The 27,301-nt window shown below is 45.8% G+C and overlaps 1 protein-coding gene across 1 annotated transcript in view; it reads right to left on the minus strand.

The window, feature by feature from the left end:
* Window positions 1–27,301, minus strand: part of LOC106646732 (uncharacterized) — a 170,882-nt gene that overhangs the window by 21,814 nt on the left and 121,767 nt on the right. Inside the window, exon 9 of the mRNA XM_089590839.1 lies at window positions 23,650–23,937. Coding sequence (XP_089446965.1) covers window positions 23,650–23,937 — 288 coding nt within the window. The remainder of the gene's footprint in view (window positions 1–23,649; window positions 23,938–27,301) is intronic.

The following is a 27,301-nucleotide window of genomic DNA, read 5'->3' on the forward strand; positions in this document are numbered from 1 at the left end:
CTTAGGCTGCCTTTGCTGTTGCCCTCCACATTGGTAGGTACATATTATATATATATACTAACCTAAGACCGAAGCGACCGAGCGTAATCAAGTTCCGAGCTGGCTCCCTTTGTTACATTAGCCCTCGCGACGTTGAGAATTCACCGCTACGGAACTCGTACTTTTTTTTCCCCCCTCCTCCTTTTTATTTCAATGCTGTCCCGTTTCAATGTCCCTCCGCATTGTTTTGTAGCTCTCACGTCTGTTCTGAAATAATTTTAGCTCGTCCTCCCGGCGAGTGTCATTAAATTATTTTTTATATTACACCCACCCACTCCTCTTGTCGCGTGATATTAAATTACGCTCTGCATATTTCGTTGTACCCTCTGTAAAATGCTTTGTTTAATTTCAGTGTATACGCATACCCTTAAAATTACGGTGCACGTAATAAAACAAAGGACATTTTGTTTCGTCAAAATAATTGTTGGCAACTCTAAATCTTTTTTTTTTTTTTTTTTTTCACTTGCTACACTAATGCAATTTGTCGTGAAGAATTTTCGTTTGCAGTAATGCGTGCAATTTATGAAAAAAAATAAAAAAATAAAAAAATAAAACAAAAGAGGTAAAATTATAAACTCGATCCATCTACTTCGAAATCATCAACAGCGTGCTTTTAACGAGTAAACTCTCGGGGTGGGTATATAGGTACACATCCGTAATCGAGTACGTACATATATAGAGTGACTTTTCCCGCGTTCACCACCACCACCACCACCAGCTACAGCTCTAATGCGATAAACCACGAGTCTCCAATCTCTTACTTCCTCGTGCAGAGTTCCCGCGTATAGCCCCTTGTCTTCTTCAGGGGCCACCAGCTGCGTCAGCTGGTTTTATCGCGCGAGCGAAGTAGGTAAGTACAGCGTTCGGAGGGGAAAATAAATTATCCGTGAATGCGGGCAACCACTAGATTCGAGGACTCTGGTTTTTTTCCTCCTCGCTCGGCGAGATTATAATGACTATACCATCGATCGATCGATCTTTGGCAAAATTCCTCGAATTTCGAGGTATCAAGCTCACTTGAAGGGTTTGCACATCCCGTGGCATCAATTTTTCTATTTCTCAAAGTTATTTGTTGCAAAAAAAAAAAAAAAAAAAAAAAAAAAATTGATGGTCTCCGTTCAAAGACATTCTACACATTTTACCTCCAAATCATTGGTCATTGACATAATTGAATTTTTATCTTTGTCTCGAACACAAAGTCCCTGACTATTTCCAACTGTCAACCAATTATCTGGTTTTGCCGTCTCCTCCTACTGGATCAAAAAGCAAAAAAAGGAGTAAACCAACTCGAGAATCGAGTTACCCTCTGGTAGCTCGACAAAGCCGCAATAGCTCAGCCAAAGAGCTGTATAGGTATCTATACATATGTACACCAGACAATGCGCAACTGACGAAGATGACTGTCACATTTGGCTTTGAACGACGCGAAGGAGTAAGAAAAGCGCGTTGTACTTACGCAGAGGGAGAGTTAGACGCCGGTAATGTCAGCTGGTCTTCCGTGAGGGAGGAAGTGACGGGGGAGTCTGGTTTTCAACCGGGGGGGGGGGGCGGGAGGGGTATACACAGTCCTCGGAGTAATGGGTAACAGAATGGGATAATTCCGCGGGGCCGTGGGGCGGTAATTGCGAATAATTGTATTGTCTTCGAGTCGTCCTCTCTCAGTGTAATCGTAGTGGGGTCGTATATAGCTGTCCCCCTTCGTATTACCTATACGTGTCCTCCCCATTATGTTCCCCGACAAAGACGTCGGCGCTACATCGTCTCGTAGACGTGTGTACGTGTGTCGACGACAGCGGTAACTATACATAATATGCATGTATGTGGGTGCTTGCTCTTTGCTCGCGTATAACATAATTGTGTATTGTCGCGCCACGCTGTGAATTTCCCTCCTCGACTTCTCTTCCTATACTCTACGGCCGAGTCGCCGGATACAGGATGAATTCTCGGGGCTATTACGGGGAACCTCTGCGAGCAATCGCCATCAGCAGTTTACGATGTTTCTTCGGAGGACAACATGCATCTGCCCTGGAAGTTGCTTTTCACTTCCCGCGCGATTATTCAGGGATGCTTTGAAGGATCACCCTTCGACCAGCGTGTCAGTGGACCTTGTGAAATCATTTTTTTTTTTCCTACCTCAAAACTCGTTCATTACCCACACTACGAAATCTCAATGGTATTGGAATAATCGTGTTTGAAGGAGTATGGACCTCCCATCCATTTATCAGCTCTCCCGATTCGAGTGGCGAAACTTTTGGCAGAGGAAGAGAACAGAATTCATCCCTTGCTCCGCTGTACATGTATACGTATAGGTACTATTATACTAGGTCGTCTCCTTGTTGGACTTGCACTCGAAATCGCCGAGTCTGTATACACGAAGATACGGCTAGTCGTATTATCGCGTGTACGCGTGTATAAGTCCTTGTTATATACTCGTTCGGTAAAGATTAAGTTATCGTTAATCACTCATGGGTTTCAATGACATTGTCCACTTTTTTTGTTTCATATCCCGCGCTAAAAGGTAACCTTGAGCTATATTTGTACACCCAAGAAGAGCAAAAAAATTTCATTAATAATAATAATAACAGAGCTTGTTACGACCCTCGTTCTTCTTCTTATCGCAATGGTCACCCGGCGAAACATTTCAATAGCGAGTCGTTAGTGCGACGCCACCCCCTGCCCCCCCCCCCGACAACGGTGTTATTGTGCACACAGAACAGATAGAGAGAGAGAGAGAGAGAACTAGTGCACCTTCCGTGTATATATCAAACGCGTCCATGGCGGGGTGGATCTATACGCTTTACTGATTACTCCTCGAAAGCATCGCGTCGGACGAAGGTGTTCGGCCGAGGGAGAAGACGCTCCGCTATGGATGCAGAGGACGAAAATATAGTTTCTCTCTCTCTTTCTCTCTCTGATGCTCGATTCCTTTGCTCCTTCGTTTTCCCTGACAATTGTACTAATTGCACGGCAACTGTTGTACCAGCGTTTTCCTTCTTTCTCTGCTTGTATTTCCTTGTTGCTTCACGACTTTGAATGCACGGAGTCTGGGTGTACCTATACATAAAGCCAACCTTGTCTTGCTTGACGAGGTCGCGACGGCAACGCGAACGAGCGTTTGTTTGGATTTTGGGTACTGTATTCGTGTGCCTCTGAGAACATATTTACAACCCGCTCGAACGAGATGGTGATCAAGATTTGGCTCGCTTTTTGACAATCGCGTCTAAGCACATCGCATTTTAAAATATTAAATATCGTGTATTTTTGAATAGGTACAACAGTAGTCAAGTTTCCTTGAACCTCTTAGCGATTGCGTGATTTTTCGCTCAAACCATTATTATCCCCCGGTACGAGAAAAACGAGTATACGCGTGGAATCACCAACACTATATTCGAGTAACTTTTTTCCTCCAGCCAAAAAAAAAAACAAAAAAATCGAGTCATACCCAAGCAATTTTCCAACCCCGTAACCATACGCGTCGCTGCTAACGTGCAAAACATCCACGCGCGCATACTTATATTGCATAACTGAATGTTATACAAGGGGCAGTGCATCGCACAAGCGTCACTTCTCTCCTCTTCCCCTGTGCAGTCATGTATAGCTGTGCCGCTGTACATGTGTATAGGTATGTGTATAACATTAAACGAAACTCACGCCGGGCCTCGTTTGCTCGCCTCGCACAGGGAGCTTCCTTCACCTGGTTCAGCTACTCGAAGCACCCAAGGATGGTATACATGCTATATATATATGTATGTATATGTATATACACACGGTAGCACGAAGCGTTATTCGCAATGTCATTATCCCTGCCAATTTACGGGAGCTCCTTCGAGTCGCTGGCTGTGTGTATATACGAGCTCTACGAGGCTCCATAACGAGCTGCGAGGAAAGCGACCCACCTTACGTCCCACCTCCCTCTCCCCCTCTGTGTTTGTTTTACGGATACGGTGCTTGCCCCGTTCTCGGGAAGGAGGAAGGACCAACTGGCAGGATGTACGTATAGACGGGTACGGATGCTCGTAAAAATCGAGGAACGTAAGACGCGCTACAGGGTCTTTTTGCACATATAGCCAAATCAAAAGCATCTCCGAGTTGGGCTGAAACAAGGGGACAAAAGTTACTTGTTTCCCAAACTCACCAGAGAAGGATTTTTCTCTTCTCTTTGCGCTCGGTTCGAAGTTGACAAGTTTTTTTGGGCGACCTGTCCGTTGATTGTCAACCGTATCTGTTATTCGTACAGAGGGGAGCCGGCAGGAGGTAAACAATTTTTAGAGAGAGATATATATCGTGAAAGTCATCGGAACGGACCTTTGGATTAAAAACCCCGTAGTCTCGATACGGACGACCGATCTCCGAAGGACCCAGCCCGGCGTGACGATTCGATTTTCCCTTACCACGCACCAAACTCGGTACGCGTGAAATCGAGTCTCCACCATTTTTTCTTTTCTTTTTTTTTTTTCCCCCCCTCCCCCAGTGTCCACCCCCCGCGAGGCGCGTGTATATACACATCGGCTTAATTCACAGTTTACAATTGCCAGGGCGCGTGGAGCTTTATCGAAGGCCCGCTGCAGCTTTCAGGGGAGGGGGGGGGTGCGTTTTAAGGACTCCCAGGACAGCGATAGAGCCAACTCGTTCACCCCCCCCCCTTCTGGTCCTGATGTTTCTTGCACGGGTGCATTGGATTACAAGAGTCCCCCTGCATGGACCGTATAACGTGTTCCCCAGCGTGTCGTGCGGGACAGGTAGGCTATACTCCGCTTACGCGTTTATTGAGTCGTCGGAGGATTTGACTACGGATGCTATGGCTGAAAGTACGAGGGGGAGGAAGAAGAAGCGTGGGTCCGGGAGGACTGTGTATGCTAAACAGAGGGCTATGCAAGAATATATATATATTTTTTTGTCTTCTTTTTCCCCCCCCCATTTTTGACTCCAAGTTAGTTTGTGTTTCATGTTGGAGTTGACGAGGCGCTTGATTTTTAAGTGTACACCAAGAAATATACTCCCATATATCCACCGCTCGTCAAAAGTGCTTTGGTACTTGAGTTTCCTTTCGCCCCTCGTCCGTATCAAAGTATCCGATGGTTTTGGGAAAGGATCATTCAGCACATCAGACGGAAACGATAAAAACCTACACCGACAACTATACGAAAACCAAAGTATATGATCGCGGACGTGTTCTCCAATTCGCTCTTTCATTGGTAGGTATATTATACTTGCACGTTGTGCACTTGTTCCGCAGCGATGGTCACTATCGTCGGGGAAAAGCGCCCCCCCCCCCCCGATAATTAATCAAGATCCCGTTTAATGAGTTACCAAGGGAGCCGAACGGCGGAGGGAGCGGGGGAGGAAAACGCTTATAACAAATTCCTCGAGACGAGCGGCAAGAGAGCGAGGTAGGTATTATCCATACATAGGTAGGTACGGGGTATTCTCGTATAAGAGCGCGCCGGCTGGGTTATTGTATACATACATATAACCTGTAGCTGTATACTGATATACCGGAGAACGGGAGGAATTTAGGATCGCGGCGAATGTGTATACCCTTACAGCTCGCGCCAGGGACACAATTAGCGTGATCCTTGGGTAAGTATAAGAGAGGAGGGAGGGGGGGGATTACAACTCGGAAATTTTTATGAATATCGTCGGACGTTTATGTGGGATACACATGTACTGGGGTTGATTAAGGTTATTGGACAACAAAAAGGAAAAACCCCACACGGTTAAAGCAACTTCATCAAAGACATGAGACTTCAACACCAGCGTACAGATTTATCAAAAAACAAACAGAGCGACTTTTGTTATACACAAAATAAGCGACAATCGCGCATATATATACAAAAGCGACACGGGGTACGGACGGAGACAACAAAGGGGAAGCAGGAGAGTTTGCCTGTCGGTAATTATGTACCTGCCAGTTACGCGAACATGAACGCCCGTGTCTTTGGGGAGGGGGGGGAAACGAAGACATCTCGCGCCTCGTGGAGCTCCCTCGAACATATATACAGTCCAAAGGTGTTATTTTGGGGCGATGGAGAGCGGATAGGGGGAGGGATTCTCACTAGGGTTGAAAGCAAGGGGTGTCAGGCTCGCCCCTCGGGCTCTGGAAGCGCGCCCGCGTTTCATCTTTTCGGGCGTGTACACGGTAATCCTCGCGCGTAGGCGACGCTGCGGGATGATTATTACGTCAGGATGGTATTTTTACCCATTTTTTTTTTTTTCCCCCAACTAGGCACCAACAGTTGGCAGTGAGGAGAGATAGAAAAGAAGAAAAAAAAAAAAAAAAAAAAAAACAATCCGACGATCCGCGAAGCTAGGCACGTCTGCTGCCGACTAGGCGTTTTCCGGACCCATGAGCGACGACTCCGACCAAAGTCCGCAAGTTACATACATATATATATTCTACTGGGGGGAGCCACACCTGGGGAGTACACTCGCACGTACTCGGTCGGCCGGAGGCACGTCACCTACACCCGCCTCTCCTTATAATACGCAGTGGCCGGAACGTACGTGCACAAAGTGCAGAGTTTCGCGTCCAGCAGCCGTGTAAAGTCGAGGACGTGTCTAATTACTTGACGCAAAGTGGGAGAGAGGGGGGGGGGGGGAGCGCTACGCCTGCCGCAGAAGCTCCGCGCTTTTACCTTAAACGTGCACTGCCGGCCCTTATACTCTGTAAATATACTGTATTATATCCTTGGCAAAGCGTGTGTGTATATGTATCTTTTGGACCACATGATATTGTACACATATATGTGGAGGGTGAAAATGAGGTGGTAAAGGAAGATGGTTTGTTTGTATCCACGCGTGCGAGTGTGCTTCGGTGGTTTTCGTTGATACAGGATATATGTGTACGTGTAGGTTTTGAAGATGGCGTTATTAAATTTGAAAGTGACGCGTTAAATTGAAACTCGCTGTTTTAATGGTCGAAGGGGTCCAGCTCGGTTTTGATGTACCCGTAAAGGGGTCCTCAATTTCAATTGAGGGATGTCTATTTCTTGCCACCGCAATTACAAGTCCAGTGGCCTTAACATACGTGCCATTTGTGGTGGAAAAGGTGTACTTTGGCGCGTTAAAAAAAAACTCCCTTTTGTACTACGCTCAAACAGTAATAGCAATAGTTGTGACGAATGCAAGGATTATTTTAATACCATTCGACCAAAGTATTCATCAAAATGGACTCAAATGGCAAACTTTAGTACAATTAGTTGGTACTTTAGGGAAGGAAAAAACGTAAAATAAAATAAATTAAAGAAGACAAAAAGATGACGAGAATGACTCCGTACGAGCCTTAACTAATTGTTCGCAAAAAACGCCGCTGCTTTCAAATCCGTCGTAAAAGACATCAATAGAGAGCCAAGAAAATTGGACGAAAGGAAGAAAAGGAAGAATGAAAGAGGAGCAGCATCTCCGGCTTCCTTTACGTACTTGCACAAATACAAGCGGAAAGAGGGAGAGAGGTTTACTCAGGGCACAACGAGATGGGAATAAAAAGAGAGCGTAGAATGGCCGCGATGCTATTAAAAGGCCAACAAAGGTAAACTAATGTCATCGGCGGATTCCGCACTTCCTCCCCCCGTTCCTCTACACTCACGTACATAGCAGTGGAGCTGAAACTCAGCTATCGCGGGAGAAAATAGAGAGTATAGCATTGTGTCGAGTATAGGGGAGAGCGGGCTACGCTAGTCGTCGGGGCGATTGTTGTCAGCGAGCCGAGTCCATTCGGCGCTCGATATAAATAAAGCGGCTTGTGACTTGGAGGTGCACTCACAACCTCCCACCCCCTCCCCATGTATATATACATACACAGAGATCGGAGGATGAAAACAAGAAGAGAGGCAGGATTGGAAGGGGGGGGGGCAACCTCCTCATTGTCCCGCGGAAAAGCCTTTGTCGATGAACGAATTACTATTGCTGTTTAGCCCGCGCGTTCTTGTTTGCTTCCCCGGCTTTTCATCATCATCCTCCCATCCCCTCCAACCCGCCACACTTGTATGTACGTACACATAACTGTGCGCGACTGCGAAATGTATTTTCCTCCCTTCCTCTTTATCGGGCCATTATTATATGACGCGGTGTAATTACCGGTACGACAATACAACGATTGCCCAACGTGTACATGTATATAACTCCCATCCCCGTTATTTCCAATACGTTGGTCGTAATGAGCTCGCCTCCGACTTTTGTTTTTCACGCCGAGAGTTTCTCCCCGCTCCCTTCCTCTCTTCCGTCGGACGATTTTCCGACAATGGGAGTGTATGGCCAAGAGCTCGCGCTCCATCGCTCTGTACACGTTGCTCGTTTCATTCATTTTTCTTTTTTTGCCCTGCAGTACGTGAAGTTTAACACTAGGTACAGCTGTCGAGGTATACAAATGCAGTGTATAGGTGTAGACGCGAGCTGAACTTTGGGCTCCGATCGACGCTTCCTTAGGCGATTCGTTTTTTTTTTTTTCCCCCGAGCCAGAGGGAGAGTTTCGTTTGAATGGATTTTTACTCTGTCGATTCATTGACGTATATCGAGCGCTGCACCTTACGTCCGCGGGTCGATGGGCTCTTTGTAATCCCGGCCATCGAAACGTAAAATTAAATCTGTAGGTAGTGTATAGACGTGTATAAACACGGAAAATGTGTAGGAAATAAGCGTAAACCCGCGTACGAGCCAAGGGAAAGTAGAAATAACATTATTACCTGTAGGGAGAATCGATAAAGATAATCCGGCGGATAATACTGGGAGTAATGGTGATTCTGATGATGATGGCCACGTTGCTGCTCATGATGATGGTGATGATACTGCTGTTGCTGCTGGTGGTTGTGGTAATGCTGGTGCTGCTGGTAATACCAGGCCTCGTTATATCCGTCCATGTCACACTCGCGTCGAGTACACGGAGATAGCTCGAGACTCGTGGAACACGGAAGCTTTGACCCCCGACCGGCTACTTACTTATGACTCCTCGATCATACACGCACGCACGTACTCACGCAAAAACACAGACAAGCAGAGATAACTAAGCAGGCGGGGGTGATGCGACCGCGAGGGAAAATAGGCGCGACCACAGCGACGGAGCGAAAAAAGTCGGCGAGACGGAGTAAAAAAAAAAAAAAAAGGAAAAAACCCCACTCTGGGTTCACCACGGCCGAATGGAGAGTAATTAACGCTGTAACCGGGCTGTTTTTACGAGCGATACCGCGGAAATTTCCGCCGCGCGCGGTTCTACAGGAGGGGGTCCCCTTCGGCGCGTTCGTTAAAACTTTGCGGTTCGCGCGGGCCGTACAAGTGGAGGCGTAGGGTTAAAAGAACAACTCGCACCGGCTGCGAATAAAAAAAAAAAAAAAGAGCACGTGGCTAAAAGTGACGGGGAAAAGTTGAACGAGGGCGCGGATGTAACAAAAAGGAGGGAAATGTTTTTTTTTTTTTTTTTCCCTTTAATGGACAAAAAAAAAAGGAGGGACGGGGTGGCGATTTCGAGCGCCGATAATTACACGCGCATGGGTACCCACTAGCGCTGGACCGAGTTAATTAGCAAAATGATCTCCGGCAATTACCCTGCCCGACGCGGAGGGAGGAGTTGCTTTGGCTTTGGAATCGTGGGTTGTGCTGGCTTTGTTTTTCCAGCCGAGCACCTCGCGGGTGTCACACACACATGCACACACGGGCAGAGAGTTGTTATGTATTTCGCGCAACACCACCCTTATCGTTGGCACTGATGGTAGGCTCTGGAGCTAAAAGATCACTGCGATATTGGACGGGCGTTTGGCGACTGAGGCCTCCGGGATCGACGCGAGTCCGAGGAGACGATTCGCTCCACCCCTTGGGTCCATCTTCCTTTCTCTCTTTCTCTCTCGTTTCGACTTTTTTTCCAAACAGAAGGAGAATAACGCGGTGGTGACGGGAGGGGAGGGAGGCCGATGAGATTTTCGGTCCACGAGAGGGAGAACTGGATCTTGCGGTGGTTCCTGGGGGGTCGCACCGAAGCTCCCCTGCGACGAGTACACTCTCCGCCAGTGGTCAAGTAAACAGGAAGGAAAAGGGTTTGCCGATGTCCTGCTTGCTTTTTGTTGCCTTGCACTTTTATTTTCATTCCCAAAGGCGTCGACAGGGGTGATACCATTGGCAAAGAAGCCAAGTCCGGATACTCTTGGGCGCAAAAGGGATGCTTTCGACGAATTTCCGGGTCAGTTTGTAAAGGATTCCCCCCTTACGACCGGATACTCGATGAGGCTATGTATGCGAGCAACTTTTTTCGCAACGAGTGTCGTACGTATACACTTTGGGAATTTTAAAACTGGACTTTTTTTTTTTTTTTCGCTCGTTAGCAGAGCTTGACCTAAATACGCGCGCGATATTAATCGACAAGAGTCGCTTCCTGCGATACATTTTATCGGATAACTACGTACGTGTAACAGATTTTCGAATAATTTTCCCGCATGTGTAGATATGACTCTGGATGGAATAAGTTTCGGGGCGAGAATCATGTGGTGCGCGCCAGGAATCCGGACCATCCGTTCATTACCAACGAAATTCTTTCCGATATTTCCGCCCAACTATTTGGATTTTGATAACGTTTCAACGATTCGTGAGCCCTCGGTATTTCGAACGCTCCTCCGAATATCGTACACCCCCCCTTTTTTTCAAATTAAATAGCCCAGAGGTGTTTGAAATACTTCCGTTACATCCGTAAGGTTTTCCGTGCATGGAAATTCGGTTCGAAAATTTTTTATCAAAAGCTGCATGCGACCGAAGTTACAGCATCGGTGCACAAACCAATTCCTCGTGTGCGTAAACTATAATCAAAGCAAACACCCGCGGTGCACTTTAATAAACGCCCAAATAGCACTGAAAAATGTTTGGGTGAAAAACCAACGGTGTAAAAAATCCCTATGGATGAAAAAAAAAAAAAAAAAAAAAAAAAAAAAATTGGAGAAACGCAAGCGATGGGCAAATATAGAGGGAGGGTGTAGCCAAAAAGGGGAGGCAATAGAATTTCCGGGGTATGAAAATCCATGCCCTCCGTGGAAATAAAAGCTCGAGGGTTGCGTACGCGAGGAGGACGATTGATCTCCCCGAGATTACGAACTTTTTCCTCCCGAAGCCGGATAATAGACGGAGCGAAGGAGATAAACCGGCTATCCTAGGCTCGGTCCCTCTCGCTCGTAAACTCGTTACCCTCGCGTGCGAAAGGGTAAATCTAATAGTAGCCCCCCATCCCCCTCCATCCCTGTTGGTATGAACGCGTGGTGTGGAGGGCAAGTGTCGCGTTCGGTGAGAGAAAAAATTCAATTTGCACCGTCTCCTCGGGGCGAATCGGAAATTCAAGAGTTGCGAGCTTCGGCGCTGGCTATTTGGCTTTTTTTTTTTTTCCTCCGCTGTTGTCCGCTCCAAATACGTGCGTGTCCCTCGCTGGGATTCGGCATGACCCACTTCCCACTGGATTGCCCAATTTTCCTTCGCTCTAACTCACCTCTGTACCATATATATACCTACGAGCTTTTGTAGCCCCACTTTTACTGCGATGATGAAAAATCCCGCCATTCGCTCACGGCAAATTGGTCGAGAGTAAACGCTAATGTTTTAATAGCGGGGTTGAAAAATTCCACGGCATTCAGGGTGGCAAACAACATTGACATCGCAAAAACCAAATATGATGTGTGGGCGTTGAAGACACGAAGTATAAGATCTCGTGTATAAGTATTGTTTTTGTATTTGAAAAAGCATCCAACCTACCGAAATGCGGTTAAAATTTGTTAACGCTTGGCAACAGCCAATGTTCAGCGCATCCCTCAAATGAACTTTTATCGTCTCGAAATCAAACCTGGGTGTCTATATATACACGCGTGCAAGCTTACACAGCAAGGCCGTACCCAATACACCCACGTACGAGAGATCGATCAAATATGCCTTTGAACGCATCACATTCTACCCCGCGTAGCGCGGGAGCAGCGAGATATTTCCCACCAATTCTCTTCTCTAGTGAAAGCCAGAGCGCACGCGTACGTGTACAAAAAGCGCGAGGTAGCCCCTTGCCCGGAGCGTGTACGTATGACGATTCGAAAGAGAGCGCCGCGCTTTAATATCCGCGCCAGTTCGCTCGCGTGAATTATAATTATACGGGGGAGAGCAGGGGGGTGGCTGGGGAAAAAGAGAGGACGAGGCAAAGAAAATCCGGCTGCTAAATTAAACTCGTTCGACCGATGATATTACGCTGCGGGACTGTCTGTACGAGGAGGACTTTTGATCGAACTGCGCGAGATGGGATTTTTCATTTTTTTTTTTTTTTTTTTTTTTCTTCCACCCGTCGTTTGACCATTCGAAATTTGTGCGAGCCAAACTAGTCCATTAGCCTTTTTTTACATTATAGTGTAGAATGGTCTCGGTGCTAAAAAAAAAAAAAAATAAATTATTTTCGTTTTTCACGTTTAATTTCATCGAGTAGCTCAACAGGATTACGTTCATTGTCTAATTAATACAATAACTGTTGAGTAATTATACTGTTTAAACAATCACGTTCAAACATTGAGCCGGAATTAATTTTTATGAATTTTAAAGTTAAAATGAGAAAAAATTTTCACTGACGATTATTAACGGGATCTTCTATTGTTGGTCGAAAATTGTTACGTATTTTATCGACATTTTTTTTTAAAGACAGAGAGAAAACAAATACGTGTAGGTAATGGTACTTTTCAAATTTTTTGCGTTACAGGTGCTCTTTGTTTGTCTTTTCTCCTGCGTCCTTTGTCGTATTTATCGAAGGGAACAGATGTTTGTTTAAGAGTAAAACAAAACCCTTTGCAGATGGATGTTATGAAAAACCATGAACGCTGAATCCCTCGTATTTACCGATTGGAAATATTTGTTACAGATTCGCTGGAAAAAAAAAAAAAAAAAAAAAAAAAACAAGTAAACGGCTCTCTCTTTGTTTTAAAGAAAACTACGTGAAAAACGTATGAAATAAAACAAAATGAGTAAATCAACAAAAAAGAAGAAAAAAAAGCTTGGCTCGCGGAGCTAAATCCAGAGGGTCGATATTTATACACTTGCGAAACAAGAGGCAAGTCCATTCGCTTATTTACGTTCGAGCGCTGCATAGAGGGGGGTACATGTACAGGGGAAACAACGACACTCGAATAAATTTCCGAGCAAGAGCCCTTTGACCGACCGTAATCGGTAATGGTTCGCATCGATCTTCGTAATTCGATTTCGTTCTAAATGGTAATGGCCAGCGATTTCGCTCCACTCGCGGTACAACGGCACACACACAGTCTTCGCTTTAACGCCGATCGAAGTTTATAGAGTACCCGACAAATGCCCACCGTGTCGGGAACAGCGTAGTGAAAAATTTTCAAACTACAAAACTAAAATAATTAAAAAAAAAAGAAAATATAAAAAGTGATGCATCCGTGCGAAATTTCACTGCAACTGACACACACACGGAGCAGCAGCAGAGTCGGCTCGTCAAGCAATTTGCGTCACTACACCGTTTACGTTCAACAGTTGTGCGGCAATTGCAGCTGCGCGTGTACGTGTGCTCCCCTTTCATTTCCCGCGCCCACCCTGTGGTTATCCGAATATTGAGAAAAAAAGAGCACGCTAGAGAACAATAAAAGCCGGGTGCGACATTACACCGTTCGCGCGAAATAACGGAGCGAGAAGAGCTTCCTGATAATAGGCCAAGGCTGTCTCCGGCGCTCGGCCTCCAATTACCTTTTTTTTTTTTTTTTTCTCTTCCGTTTTTTCCGAGCAACGCGACGAGGAGTGAGAAAAATTTTTTGTCCGCGTTTTGATCACTGCGTGGATTACTTTTTCTAATCATTTCACTCGCACTGTCTCTTGGGCTGGTTTTTGTTCGCTTGTCCGTGCGCTGCTGAAAGAAAGCGGGCAAGAGATATGTACTTTGACGAGAATCACATGACTCGCACCGAAGCTCGATATTGATTTCCTGGCTTTTGTGTTAACGTATGACTGTTGAACGGAACAGGTATTTTTTTCATACGTTGGACAAATTATTATGTACGTTTATTTGGACCGTCATTATGCGACTCGTCCAATTTAATTATACACCCCTCTAATGAAGTGCACATTGAATTGAGACTAGGAATTTTTTTTGAAACTTGAAAATCACTAGTAAATAATATAATATGGGATATCAAAATCACGAGGGAAGCTTGCAATTTGAAATAAATTTTTGCAAAAAAGTGTCGTCTTAGTGTCAATTAAACCTTCAACGGCTGAAACAAAGCACGCATTTTTCAATCAAAGTGTGAGCTCTCGTTCGAATGTTCCACCTCACGGCAGTTGAAAGAAATATTTTGTTTTTCAAACGTATAAGCGCCACGAAAATAATATACCACCGCACAGAGGGAGCAGCGTCAGGGGGGGGGGGGTTGCACAGGAGGCATCATCACTAGAGCCAGCTTTTCGCGTAACAAGAAGTAGTTCGAGGCAATTAGCGTTGCGAATCTCCCTTTCACCGGGTCTTTCGCGAACGCAGTCGGTAAGCGGGCCGTCGTTCAATGAGCAGTTTTGAAAAAGGATAAAGCTCCGAGCTTTCACTAGAACGAGGAAAAGCTCTTTTCCCCCTCGATTCCAGGGCTCCATTATTACTGTCATATTGTACGAAAGGCGAGTGTGTGATCCTCCTCCCGTTCGTTTTTGCTTGCTCGTGTACATGCACACGTATACCTATACGCGTATAATACACGTGGCCCTTTCAAGCGGCGTATAATACATAAAACACACTCGACTGACCGTGAGCGGATTTACAATATATATGTGTACGTATTTTTTTTTCCTCTTTCAACTCAGCGTCCCTTTTTGAGTGCCCATCCGATGTGTTTGAAAGGACAGCTATACACGAAATTCGTTAGTGCCGTTTTTGTATAAGTACATCACAAAAACCTCGAACGATCCGACTTTCAAGTATTTTGTTCATGATAATTGGCACAATCGCAAAAATATGTAATTACGATGTATCCTACGTACAATCACGTACAGCTAATGATGCTCTTGCGATTAAAAAAAAAAAAAAAAAAAAGAAAATATTTTAATCGTCATCGACTCGCTCTCTATCCCAGGCCCTACCGATCGATCGCTACTCTTCACGATCGTCTGATGTACCTTGCTCGAAAATCCGATTGACATTTTCATCAAGTATATGGAAACTATACATGAAACCGTACTCCTGTCCCTTTCAACCCGATCTGCCGATCGATCGGTTAATTAATTCTGCATGAGATCGATACCGAGACCTCCAGTCTCCATAAGTATGAAAGGCCGGCTTAGAAACACTCAAGGCCAATAGTTTACCCTATCTATGATCGGCTACTGAAAGGAACACAGGACCCAAAATGAATACCGATATCCGATTGGAGATCGCGAGGTTGCCCCTTGTAGATCAAATTGCGCTACTAGCGTTGCTTAATTGGCAGCTCTTACTGTATCAAAAATTAAGGCAGAAGTTGAATAGCTTTGGAGACATGGAGAAAAAGCAGCAACATTTCTATTTGGAAAAAAGAGTAGGTACTTTGTTGCTGATGTGACAAAAGAAATCGTATATGCATACACGTATAGTACACATTCCAGGCGTGTCGTGTTTCCGGGAACACTGAGTGGCCAAGGCATTCGGACGGAAAAGAATGTCCAGCGAGAGAGAGAATCGAAGGGAGAGTTGCCGGGAAACGCGAGTATACAGAGAGAGAAATACAGGGGGGGGGGTGCATATTTCGCGAGTTTGACGACGAGAGAGAAAGACAGATGAAATGCTTTTCATAGAGCGACAGTAGCTCGGCTCCCTCGAGTCTGTACATATAAAGTATATATATATATATAATATAGACGCGCTCGCGAATTATATGGCCTTTGCTGGATTCTTGCAATAACTACGCCGAGAACTCCCGTATATATACTTGATGTACATACAAACAAACGCCGGGTGTATAAATATACATTTGTGCTCCTGAATAGTACGGGCTATAACTTCCTTTCTCTATCGGGCCGAAGGAGAAAATGACATTGCCCGTCGACGAATGGTGTATAGGTGCCGCTCTTACCGGATCGGCAGAAGTGAGTTTGAGATAGAAGCTCGACCTTATACAAAGGGCCGAATTACGTATATATACGCGTATACGAGGGCGGTCCAGATTTCCGAGGAATTTCATGGATTTGTCGGCCACCGGAGTGCTCCATTAAAAATTGATTTTTCCAAACAAAGGAGGTATCGCACCGTGTGCACGATATTAACATAAATCGCATCTCAGTATATACTCTCTCTTTTGTGATGTCCATTTCCGAGCTTCCCTGTTCTAATGGACGATGCTGGAAAAGAAGCATCAAAGTGCAATAATTGTAGAATAACATTTTGGGAATCCGATTGTACTTTGATTCCAAAAAATACCAACTACGCGTAAGAGGGACCTTTTATATACTTATACGGAGCTGTAATCGCTTTACGCGAGTACGCGCTCACCCTTAATACGTAAGTAAGTACACGCATGTGTATATTTGTGCGCAAGGATGGGACGAAAGAACAGCGGTCCACATTAGATTTTCAGATCAGTCGAGGATGGGAGGGGGACGCCGCCTTTTGTCCCTTTCAAGAGAAACACGCTCTTACTTGAGGGGGAGGGCGGGGAGTGTCCTTTGTGCTTTACATAAATAGAAATATGGATGAGGTCGAAGCAAAGGACAACTGTCTCTATAGTTTTCCAAGGCGGCATTTGTTCGCCTCCGACGGACGAAGGAGATGCTCGAGCCACTCGGAACATCCCCCCCGGATGGAAATTAATGTTGAATTTGCGCGCACAAGGGGGTGTGTACTATCCCCCCCTCGGTAAGAGGATCGAGCTATGGCAGCCTCTCTGAGAGAATTTACACGCGTAGCGTAATATTTTAACCGAAAAACGAAGCAAACGCAGGCTTACCTCCTCCGGTTATTGGCACCTTGTTTTTAATTATATTACCTTTTTTTTTTCGGTCAATATTTGTTTTTAATTTCAGCGCCCCACCGAGCGATGTAATTTACAAGGCAGGGGAGCACAGGGGGTGGAGATGGATCATAACCTATACGATTCAGGGGGGGGGGGGGGGTCGGTGCAGCAAAAAAACAGGTCAGCAGTGTAGGCGCGAAAAACATACCTGCAATGATGTATCGAGGAATCAAACGCGTGTATTTTTCCCACACGAGCCGCTGAAAACGAATGATAAAACAACGGTGGCGCATTAGCATAAGCATCGGTATCGTAACCTCGACTCCCTCGAAAAATGTCCAAATCTCGTGCCAACGGACGGATGTATACGTGGACCTTAACGACAACAAGTACAGCGTAGGCCGATTCGTCGCGCGGGCAGCTGTGCTCCCTTAGTTCCGTGTTTTTTTATTCTTCCCTTCCCCCTCCCTCAAGTGAACGGTCAGCATCGGTAACGGACAATCCGCGAGAGAATAACAAAAGTGGCCATTGGTCCGGGCCGGCTTCCCGGAAATTCGGTCCCCGCGGCTATTGGCCATCGGCGAGTCTCGCGGTTCGCTGGGGGTCTGCCACGGCGGGGATGCAGAGAAGACGCGGGGATGGAGGGAACGCAGAACCTGTTTCTCCCCGGGCCCCTTGGCCCCACTGTGAGAAGATTCGTTGGGGTCGGCTTCGGCCGGTACCTGTTTTTCCGGGGAAGGCCATTCCCCCCCCCCAGCAAAGTCGACCCCCAGCCGCGTAGTCTTTCTCGCTCTTTTGGAATGCCGCACTGGCCCCTCTTGTCTTTTACCAACCCTTTTGTGCATACGCGCGTTCCCGCGATCTATACAGCTTTTGCTCCTCTTCCGTCTTCGGGTGGAGCATTTAAATTTACGGGCCAGCGTCCTTGATCGACTCGAAACTCCTGGTTGGTTTTTTTTTTTTTTTTTTTTTTTTTTTTTCCCTCGCTCAAAAATGTAGGGCACTGGAGTGCGTTTCTCACGGAGGGGCTTGGACCGCAAAATACCACGTGCGCGCTGAAACGTGATATTTCGCTCACGAAGCCAAAAAAGCCCGCTCGTATGTGGTTCAATGGACTTTTGGGGTTTTTTCCTCCTTACGAATTTCACGAGCGAAAATACATTTGTACATCATCGATAACATATCGCGCGTCTCCTCATTTGTGGTTTCCTTTTTTTTTTCACATTTACAGTGCTTGTGATTTTGTTTCAAATATATTGTGCTTCTACATGAAAAAAAAAAAAAAAAAGAAATCGTATGCAACTAAAAATAAAACACGCCCGCGAAAGCCCTCCAAATGTGCACCAGTACATCCTCGCGAGCAAAGGGGGCCAAGAGTGGTAAAATAAGATGCGGGAAAGAGGAGAAAAAAAGAGCCGGGAACCCGAGCGCTTTTGGCGAGCAATCCTCGCGAAAATTGAATTCCGCAGCGTGAACGATGACTGTGGTGTGGTAGCGATCAACCGGGGGGTTGTCCAATTTTCCTAGCGCTCGGATGATGCAGGGGGTCGCGTCGGATTTTTTAATATCCGAAAAAAAAGCGAGAGCGCCCGAGGAGGAGGGTGGAACAAAAGGAACGGATGCGGTTAAGCGACGGCGCTCTCGCGTTACGACCTATCGTAATTCTTATTTTGTATGCACGTTGTGCCTCGCGCGAAGCTTCGCGTTTGCGTATTGTTTCTTTAGGAGCGAGTTGAATGCGTTGTTGTCGCGTGCGCGTATAAATACGTTTCTCTATGCATATTATACATAAATATTATAGGGTAAACCTTTGCCTCGAGGGAGACGACTCGGAGGTACGGAAATTATATGGGTATGGTGTTTTCAGGGATATTTTCCGACGACCCTTTTCCTGATAAGGGGATTATCCATAGGGGGCGAAAAATTGTCGTTCATTACAACCCTTATCTGTTTTGTCGCGTTGAAAAGGTGATGCACCCTAAGTATAGGTTCAATAAATAACAAAAAACCGAAGGAAACTTGCATCGATTCATAAGTTATTGAAAATCGTACGTATATACATGGGCATACGATTACATTTTGCATGTGGATTTTCACTGAAAATCTCCGTCCCTCCCAATAAAAAATACAAGCACGAACTAATCAAACATTCGAACAGAGCGTAATATTGGCGCGGATTGATACGAAGGGAGAACGCGTTTACGCGCTGCACCCGCACAGTTTGCCCGAGAGAAAAAAAAAAGAGGGGTACACGAGAAGCGCGGCCCGCGTATAATAAATAATTCCCGGGCAACGCTTGATTTATTAAAGTTGCCCGCGAGTTCGTGCCAGTTTTCGCGCAGCCATACCACATCCAGACCAGAGGTGCACACTTTCCCATTTAATTTGGTCGCCGAAAGTTTGAGAGCTAGCTCGCATAAATATCAATGCCAAACTTTTCCCCGCACCCCGTGAACACTTTTTTTTTTTTTTTTTTTTTTTCATCCCCCGTTACACTTACCCTTCGATGACAGAAAGCTTTTTCCTACCGCGCACTCGCCAGTAATTTATCCACGCTAAAATCAAATCCCCCCCTTTTTTTTAGCATCAACCGAGCACAGGTACCATATTACCATCTACACTGAAATGCAAACCGATGAAACGGTTCGGTAAGAAGTCGGCGCTTTGCCGTCAGACTGCGTGGCAATACAGCGTATTAAATCCAAGAGACGACGGCGCACGCAAGCTCGTAAATTTAATAGCTCGGTAAACGAGTTTCGGAACGTCCCCTTTCCTCCTGCGTATGTACCCGTACTTCTGCGTAATAGCGTTTATCTGTCAATGAAGTTTTCCCCTCCCGCTCGTATACACGTGCAGCTTGACGCTCGCTAACTGAAATTTCACCTCAATGTGCCGAAACGTTGATTATTATCGTTATTTCACGTGCCCTTTCCGAACCCTTTGAGCGGGGTTTTCTCCTTTCCGATGGTTATACGAACTCGAGCTTCGGGATTTCGCAAATCCTTGCGAGGAAATTCGCGAAATTAATTTACAGCGTCTCGCGTGAGTTTGATATGTTTCCATGGAGTATACACGAGAACAAAAAAAAGAAAGAAAAAGTCGAATAAGCAGGATGTTTTTTTCACCAATTACATGTGTATAGTGTATAGCTAGAGCCGATCCAGTTGCTCGGAAACATCCGGCGAGCTTGCGGTCAGATGAAATTCAATATTCGCGTGGTATCGAGGGTCGATCATACACATATGTGTATACACATTACATATAGTTATAAAAGGTACGTGTATATTCCTCGCTCGTTTTCCTCCGCCGCAGCCGCAAAATCGAGGATCAAACGTGTATTTACACGGCACGGGTGTATACAATACACGCGAGTTGTGGCAACGATGTGAGTTTGCTCAAACGGGATGTATTGCTGCTGCGCATTGGTTTCTTCAAAACTCGCGCGTTATTGCAGGTGATGTGAAATTCACGCGTTTGTACATGAGCAAACACTGTAGAGCCGCGAGATTAATCTAAACGTTTATGAGAGCTCGGCGTTGGCTTGATTGCGTAATACGATTGATTCGTAAGTTGTTATGGAGTACATTATGGAGGCTCGTTCAAATAGGAAAGCTCTTTCCGAAAATGAGGGACTATTTATACGCTACTCGAATTTCATGCGGCAATTTGGTTCAATCGCGGGGAGTATTTACTCATTGATTTTATAGCTTGCATCTTTCAACGGGAGAAACACACGAGACTTGAAATGAATTGAAAATTAACCAAACGCCGGTAATTTGCCTTGGATGTAAATCCCGATGAAAAAAGCAACGAGACTTTTAAAATAAACAACGAGTGAAACGACCAAAGAGAGTTTGATCTCGAGTTCACCAACATTATTGCATAAACATCCAAGTGTCAATACTCATGATGGCTCTCAAAGGCGCTAGCGCTTGTTACGTCGCGCCAACATAATCAATTTTATCGCCTGTCAAGTGTATGCACAGCTAGCCGATCGGCTTCATAATCATAGACAACAAAGAGAGAGAGAGAGATAGCTCCTTGCCTCCGATGAAAGGCTCTGCATCGGTTACTTTTAACCCCTGGTCTCGAGCCTCCACTCATCCTATCTCCTTCCATAATTACTTTAGCATCGATCAAAGCGCCCCTTTGTCATACCTTCCCACGAAATTCCAGCGCGGATATTTTCCAATATTCTCGGACACCCTTCTTTTAATTTTCTTTTCGGAAAAAAAAAAAACTAATTGATTCAGACGCCCATTGTGGGCTTACGTGCAAAAACCCCGAAGCAGAGGGATAGGGGGGGGGATGGAAAATCAAGAAGCGAAGAACGATCTGGCGTCGAGAGAATAACGATAAGGTTGTACGCACGAGGAGGAAAGTAAAAAAAACATCATCGGTAAAGAGAGCGACGATTCGCGCGTAAAATCCAGCGCGTGAATTCACACACACACACGGAGGGAGAAGAAAAAAAAAAAAAAAAAAAAAAAAGAAGAGAGGGAGAGAGAGACATCGTGTGTATATATGTATAGGTGTAGCTGAGCAATCGCGTGATGATTCTCCGGAGTAGGTACTTGGTAGGTATAGGGAGGAAGGGGAGTGGGGCAGCGTTAGCGTGTCGAGTTTCTCGAGGGAACTCTGCTATACACACACGGCGGTACTACCACCGCTATACACAGCATCCCCCTCGAAGCCCGGGGCCCGCTGTTGCTGTTGGAAGATCTCATACATATTAATGCGCGCCGGATCGATCACACAACTACAACGACCAGTGCCGAGTATACGTATACAGACACACGCGTGTACAGGTGATGGTCTTTCTCTCGGTTATGCTCGATGTGTAGGGTAAGTACACGTACATGCGCTCTCGCTCTGTTTGGGGAACATCGGCGTTTCGGTGCATAAGCTCTCCGCCAGCCGCAGTGGTTATTATGCCATTAACGTAATGAAGTTAGGTGCAGAAGGACGGGGGCGGGGGCGCCCGACGATATAAAGAGTCAGGAGGGCCGGGAGTGGAAAAAATGGAAAGAGAGCTGGGAGGATGTATATACTTATATGTCGGCAGGAATTTTGTGGAATTATTAAAGCTATATAGGGGGATGAATTTTTAACCAAGAGGTACCTGTCGCCTTAAAAATATAGTCAAGTCGTGGTTTGGATGCTCACTTGATTCTTTTTTCGTAGTAACGAGGTACACATCATTTATATCTTTTGCTGGGGGATGTATATGTTTACGAGTGGGGCAATCGTGATTTCCGATTGGGAAATTTAATTGGGAGATGAGGGTCGAAAGTAGGAGGAAGGAGGTCAATTAGCTGACCACATCGCTCTCTCGACCAGTTCGTACTGTACGTAATCCTTGACGGGAGTGAAAAGGCCGAGGGGTTTGTGCCCCTTTGCTGCGATTTTATAATCTCCTCCGTGAGGAAGCCAACCGACGTCAGAGTTGGATTTGCTGGAGGGGTCGGACGCATCGATCCCCAGTTTTGAGTTCCTCGTATGTTTTTCTCTTCATTTCTTTTTTTTTTGTTCCATTGATTTCGCTTCAACGAAGGTAAATAAGCGGATTTTATCGACTTTACCGTCCCGTTCTCAAAGTTTTGGCTCACGTCATTCGTATAAACCAATAGCCTACTTGAATATCTTTTTCATATTTAACATTATTTTTATACTTCCTGAAGATTTTATAGCAATCATGACATTATACCCAATCATTACTAAGAATAACGCTGAGAAAAAGTTAATGATCATCTCCAAGCAAGCTAATCATTTGATTTTGCTAATATATTTTCTATATTTTACACTTATATCTAAATCGCTCAAAAGAAAGTAATAATTTTTTTAATGTCGCCTCGAATAAATAAAAATTGTAAAAAAATGTTTGTGATTTGTTGCAGATATTTATTGGGTGAATGGAGCTAAATCATGTACTTTTCTGAAAAACATCAGATAATTTAATACATAAATCACCCAAAAAATCTTTCATAATAGCACGGATATTCTTTTCCGCAAACAATCATCCGATCGCAGGGATGAGAGGCAACTTTTTCCACTAATATGTATCAACAAGAGCATCCTGACTGCACCTCAAATTAACAAAAAAAAAAAAAAAAAAAAAAAAAACCTCCAGAGTTCTGAATTTAATTAAAAGATAGTAAAAGAGATAAAAAGAGGGGAGGTGGGTCATCGATAAACTTTTTAAAGAGAGAAAAGTGCGCCGTATACACGGGGGGTGAATCTCTTTGAAAGCCCGGTCCGATAACACACTCGAGTGCGAAGAGCAAGTAATCAGGTATGATGAAAGCGAAAAGCATCAGTCGGTGTACGTGTATCTCTTTCGGCTTCTTCGTAGCAAAAGAGATACGCGTGTGTCTCTTCTCGGGAGGGGGGCAGAGCGAGAGAAAGCCAAAAGACGGAGGGAAAAGGGACTCCTTGTAACTTTGGTCCCACGATGGCACTCCTCCTTCTCCTCTCCAAAGTCGTCGTGGCGATAACGTTGTCTCTCGGCTCTCGTGCGCTATCTGCAGCGTCTCCCTCCGTCAAAAGGAAAATCTAGCTCGCACCATCACGCGCTAAAAGGTCACCGATTCGTGCTCCCCTTGGGGGACATTTCCAGACAGTCCGAAGTTCACATCGCTACATGTTACACGATTGAAGAAAAAAAAAAAAAAAAAAAAAAAAAATGAAAGAAACCAACCTGCGTGATGTTCCAGACCTTGGGCTTGGGACTCGTCCTCGCGTTAGCAGCGACGCTCGCAGCGACGGCAGTGATCACGGGCCCAGAGATGGTCGTGGTCGACTTGATGATCGGCTTCGCGCCCGTCTTCGACCCCACGTTCGTCGCTTGTTGCGGTTGCGTCTGCTGCAGGGACGACTGGCTCTGCACCTGCTGTTGGTGCTGCTGCGTTTGCTGCATTATCTGCTGGATGAGCTCGAGCTGCTGCTTCGTGAGGCCGTCGTTCCCGCCACCCGCACCGCTCGACCCCTGAAAGATCGCATGGTTTATATTTTTCCCGCGTCGATTGGAATTTCCGTGGTGGATTTAAGACCCGAGCGCAATCGCTGGCTCAAAAGAAAAGTGTGTGTAGGAGGGGCTGTATTTATAGGTGCATAAAACGCGCGTCTCACCCCCTAGGCTCTTTCAAAAGAAACTTGAGGAGCGTAAATCAGAGGAGTTAATAAACCGGAAGGCCTTCGGAGCGCGAAATTGAATTCCTTCCATTCGCGTGTTAGATGTATACTTTATACATGTATATATACACACAAGCAGTAGTCTCTCGACAAAAAGTTTGAATTCCTCCGTTCACCCACACCTGGTGGGGTGGCAATTATCGCGATTACGCCGCTGAATTCCCTTGCCGGTCCCCCTTCCGCCGTTTGCTTCTTCTTTCACGAGGTATATACACGCCGACGCGGATTTCATCGGTCCCTTTCAAAGGGCCAACCTTTCACAGACTTTTGTATATATATATATGATACACGGGAGCAAAGGCACGCGCTTCGCCGAACGAAAACTAGTCTCCGATGGAAAACCTTGGAAGCCCTCCAGCCCCCCCCCCCCTCTTGCAGTACGGGAATTTGCGCGATCGACGAGCAGCAGTGCGGCTCTGTGGCGAAGACGAGTGAGAGGAGATTTTCCACCCCGATGGGGCGCGCTCCTTTTCGCTTTTTCGACGCCTCTTCCCGTACACTCTTTCCCTCCTTTGGCTCGGCATCAATGGATTTATACCCGTGAGCTGGGATTCCGCGCGATGCACCGCGACGACGACGCAGATGGCACTCGTTTGACGAATTTCACCATTGTCTTTTACGTAGGTATACAGCTTGTTGGCGCGAAACGAGCGCGTCTCCTGATTATACTTCCCCGTAAGGACGAAAGTCCTTTTGTTCTCGCGAGGGTGCGTATAAAATCCTGAATAATTATGATGGACTTTTCGGTACACCTGGTGTTTGGATTCAATGCTCTTTAGAGTACATAACGGCAGGTGTTGCGTATAAGGGTCGTAAGGGCGGTGACGATCTGGCTCTTGTAGCTGGGTTTTACATAAAATCGACGTTGACGATAGGCCGTGGGAGATGCGAACGAGCGCGCGTGTAAAAAAAAAAAAAGAAAAGAAAAACGACACGAGGTGTAAAACAGTGCGATAACCTGCGTGTATACTTACGGGTGTTTCGAGGGGGTTGCGCGTAAACAGTGACGTCCCAGCGCGACTTTGCTCGTGAAAAGTTTATACACGCGTGGCTCTTGGTGTACCTACGAGATGGATTAGTGGAGTGGTGGATCCAAAGTTTACGGTATACCACGGGCGCGACGGGACTTGTATATGTATACGCTCGCGGAAGGAGAACGGGACAAAGTGTACGCGACGGAGATTAAGGGGAGCTGGAGGGGGGACAAAAAATTGCCAACGTGTCGTACAGTCGTCGAGTTGATGGGTGGTACGGATAAATCGCGATTTTGACTACTTTCATGGTGTTGGTCATTTCACCGAGAGCATGTAGGCACTATATTTTTAAGCTCGTCGCGTCCTAAAATTCATTTGGTAAATAAAAGCTTTTGGGATGAAAATTCTTCAAAAGTACCCACCCAGTGAAAATGAGTTGCGCTGCTTTGTTAAAAAAAAAAAAAAAATGGCTACGTAATGGGTGACATTCATCCTTCGGTCCTCTAAAACGGAAACGAGCGATAATTCCGTAACATTTGACGCTATGTCGCTCGTCACGAAACTCGCAGAGCAATTATTTCAATAAAACGAAACGCAGAGACAGAGGAAATAGAAAAAAGCGCAATTTCATTCCAGGGGCGCTTTTAAGCTCCGAGCTTTCGTCCTGCACAGCGTCTGGGCGTTGGTGGAAAATTTCCGCGCACGCACCGGAACTTGCCAATTGTCCGCGCATTATCTCGGCCTCGCTTTTTTTTTTCTCCCACTCCCTTCCATCTCGAGTTTAATCCCTCGACTCGACCACCAAAAAAAAAAAAAAAAAAAAAATCACAAAGTACTCTCTTTCCCTCGAGTAAATGCAACGTATGTATATCTCCGTGGGTAAAGAGACAAGGGGTGAAAGAACGAAATTTGGGGCATCATCAGCCAACGTAGTGTGCCTACACTATGGATAATTAGTTTGCAAAGCAGTAGTAGCGTACGGTAATCAGTTTAATGTCCCGATTCGGCGATGCTACTCTGCCTCTCTCTTTTACGGGTTTGGTGTAAAAGTTGGCCCGAGTGGGCGAGAATACGCGGAACAAGCGGATCGGGTACTGCCGATTAAAATTGGATCTGTTAATTACGACGCCCCCTCTCTCGGGGAACATCTCTCGGTTCGTTGATCACGTATATATATATATATATATATATATATATATATATATATATATATATGTATGGGATATAGAGCGGAGGGTCGTATTAAGCTTGGGTTGCGCAATTCGCCGGAGCGACGTTTGTCACGATTACGGGATGCTTTTATCGCCCCGTGTATGCACCCGGGGCGCGAAAAATGCGCGTAAACTAATTTGAGGCGGTAATTTTTGGCCTCGCCTATACACGGCGATAATTGGCCCGAATATATATCCCGAGTTGAACGAGATTAAAAAGTAATTTGCAAGGGAGAAAAAAGAAGCGCGGCTTTATAATCCTCCGCCCCTTCGAGAGAGAGAAAGAGCACGGCTGACGCATTTATCAGTCGGGAAGGGGGGGGGGGGAAGCGGCTTATGGTAGAGGGCACACGTATATATAGGTGGTGCAGAGTTGGCCGTGAACTTTCGAGGAAAGTGTCTCGCGACTTTGCTCGTTTCCCCTTATCTCCCGCTGCCCCCGACAAGACGCATTTTTATTTCTTTTGTTTCCTCCCGAGCATATGTAAGTAGCGCCAAAGGGGCGCGGGGGCCAGTGATGTAGAGTCCCCGGCGACGTGTTTCCTTGACTCGCTCGCGTTATCGGTGCTTTTAACAAATCTTTGGCGCTTCACCGAAACTCCTTCCGACTAGTTTATATGTGCCGCTCGCAGCGGTGACGGTGATATCGCTTCTGTCGAATTGCACTCGAATCGCGGGAAAGATAAGAACTGTTTCTATGCTTTCAATCAGAGAAGACGTTCGCTGATTTAGTTACAGAACTAAATCGAACGACTACCTCTTAAAAGTGACACATTGTTAGACGTTTTCAGCAAAGTGCCATACATACGTATACTCGTATTGTACACGAACGTTTCGTTGGTTTTTGCAGCTAAAATTAATCAGGCATACGAAGTAAGTGGATATTCAACCATTCGCTGCACGTAGATTGAATTTTCCGATGCAACGCAACGTCAATTGGAAATTTCTTTCGCATCACTGAGCAACCCATTTC

Source organism: Copidosoma floridanum, unplaced genomic scaffold (assembly GCF_036245765.1).
Source record: "Copidosoma floridanum isolate Cflo_tuat_1 unplaced genomic scaffold, Cflo_Japanese_pri ptg000013l, whole genome shotgun sequence".
Lineage (NCBI taxonomy): Eukaryota > Metazoa > Arthropoda > Insecta > Hymenoptera > Encyrtidae > Copidosoma > Copidosoma floridanum.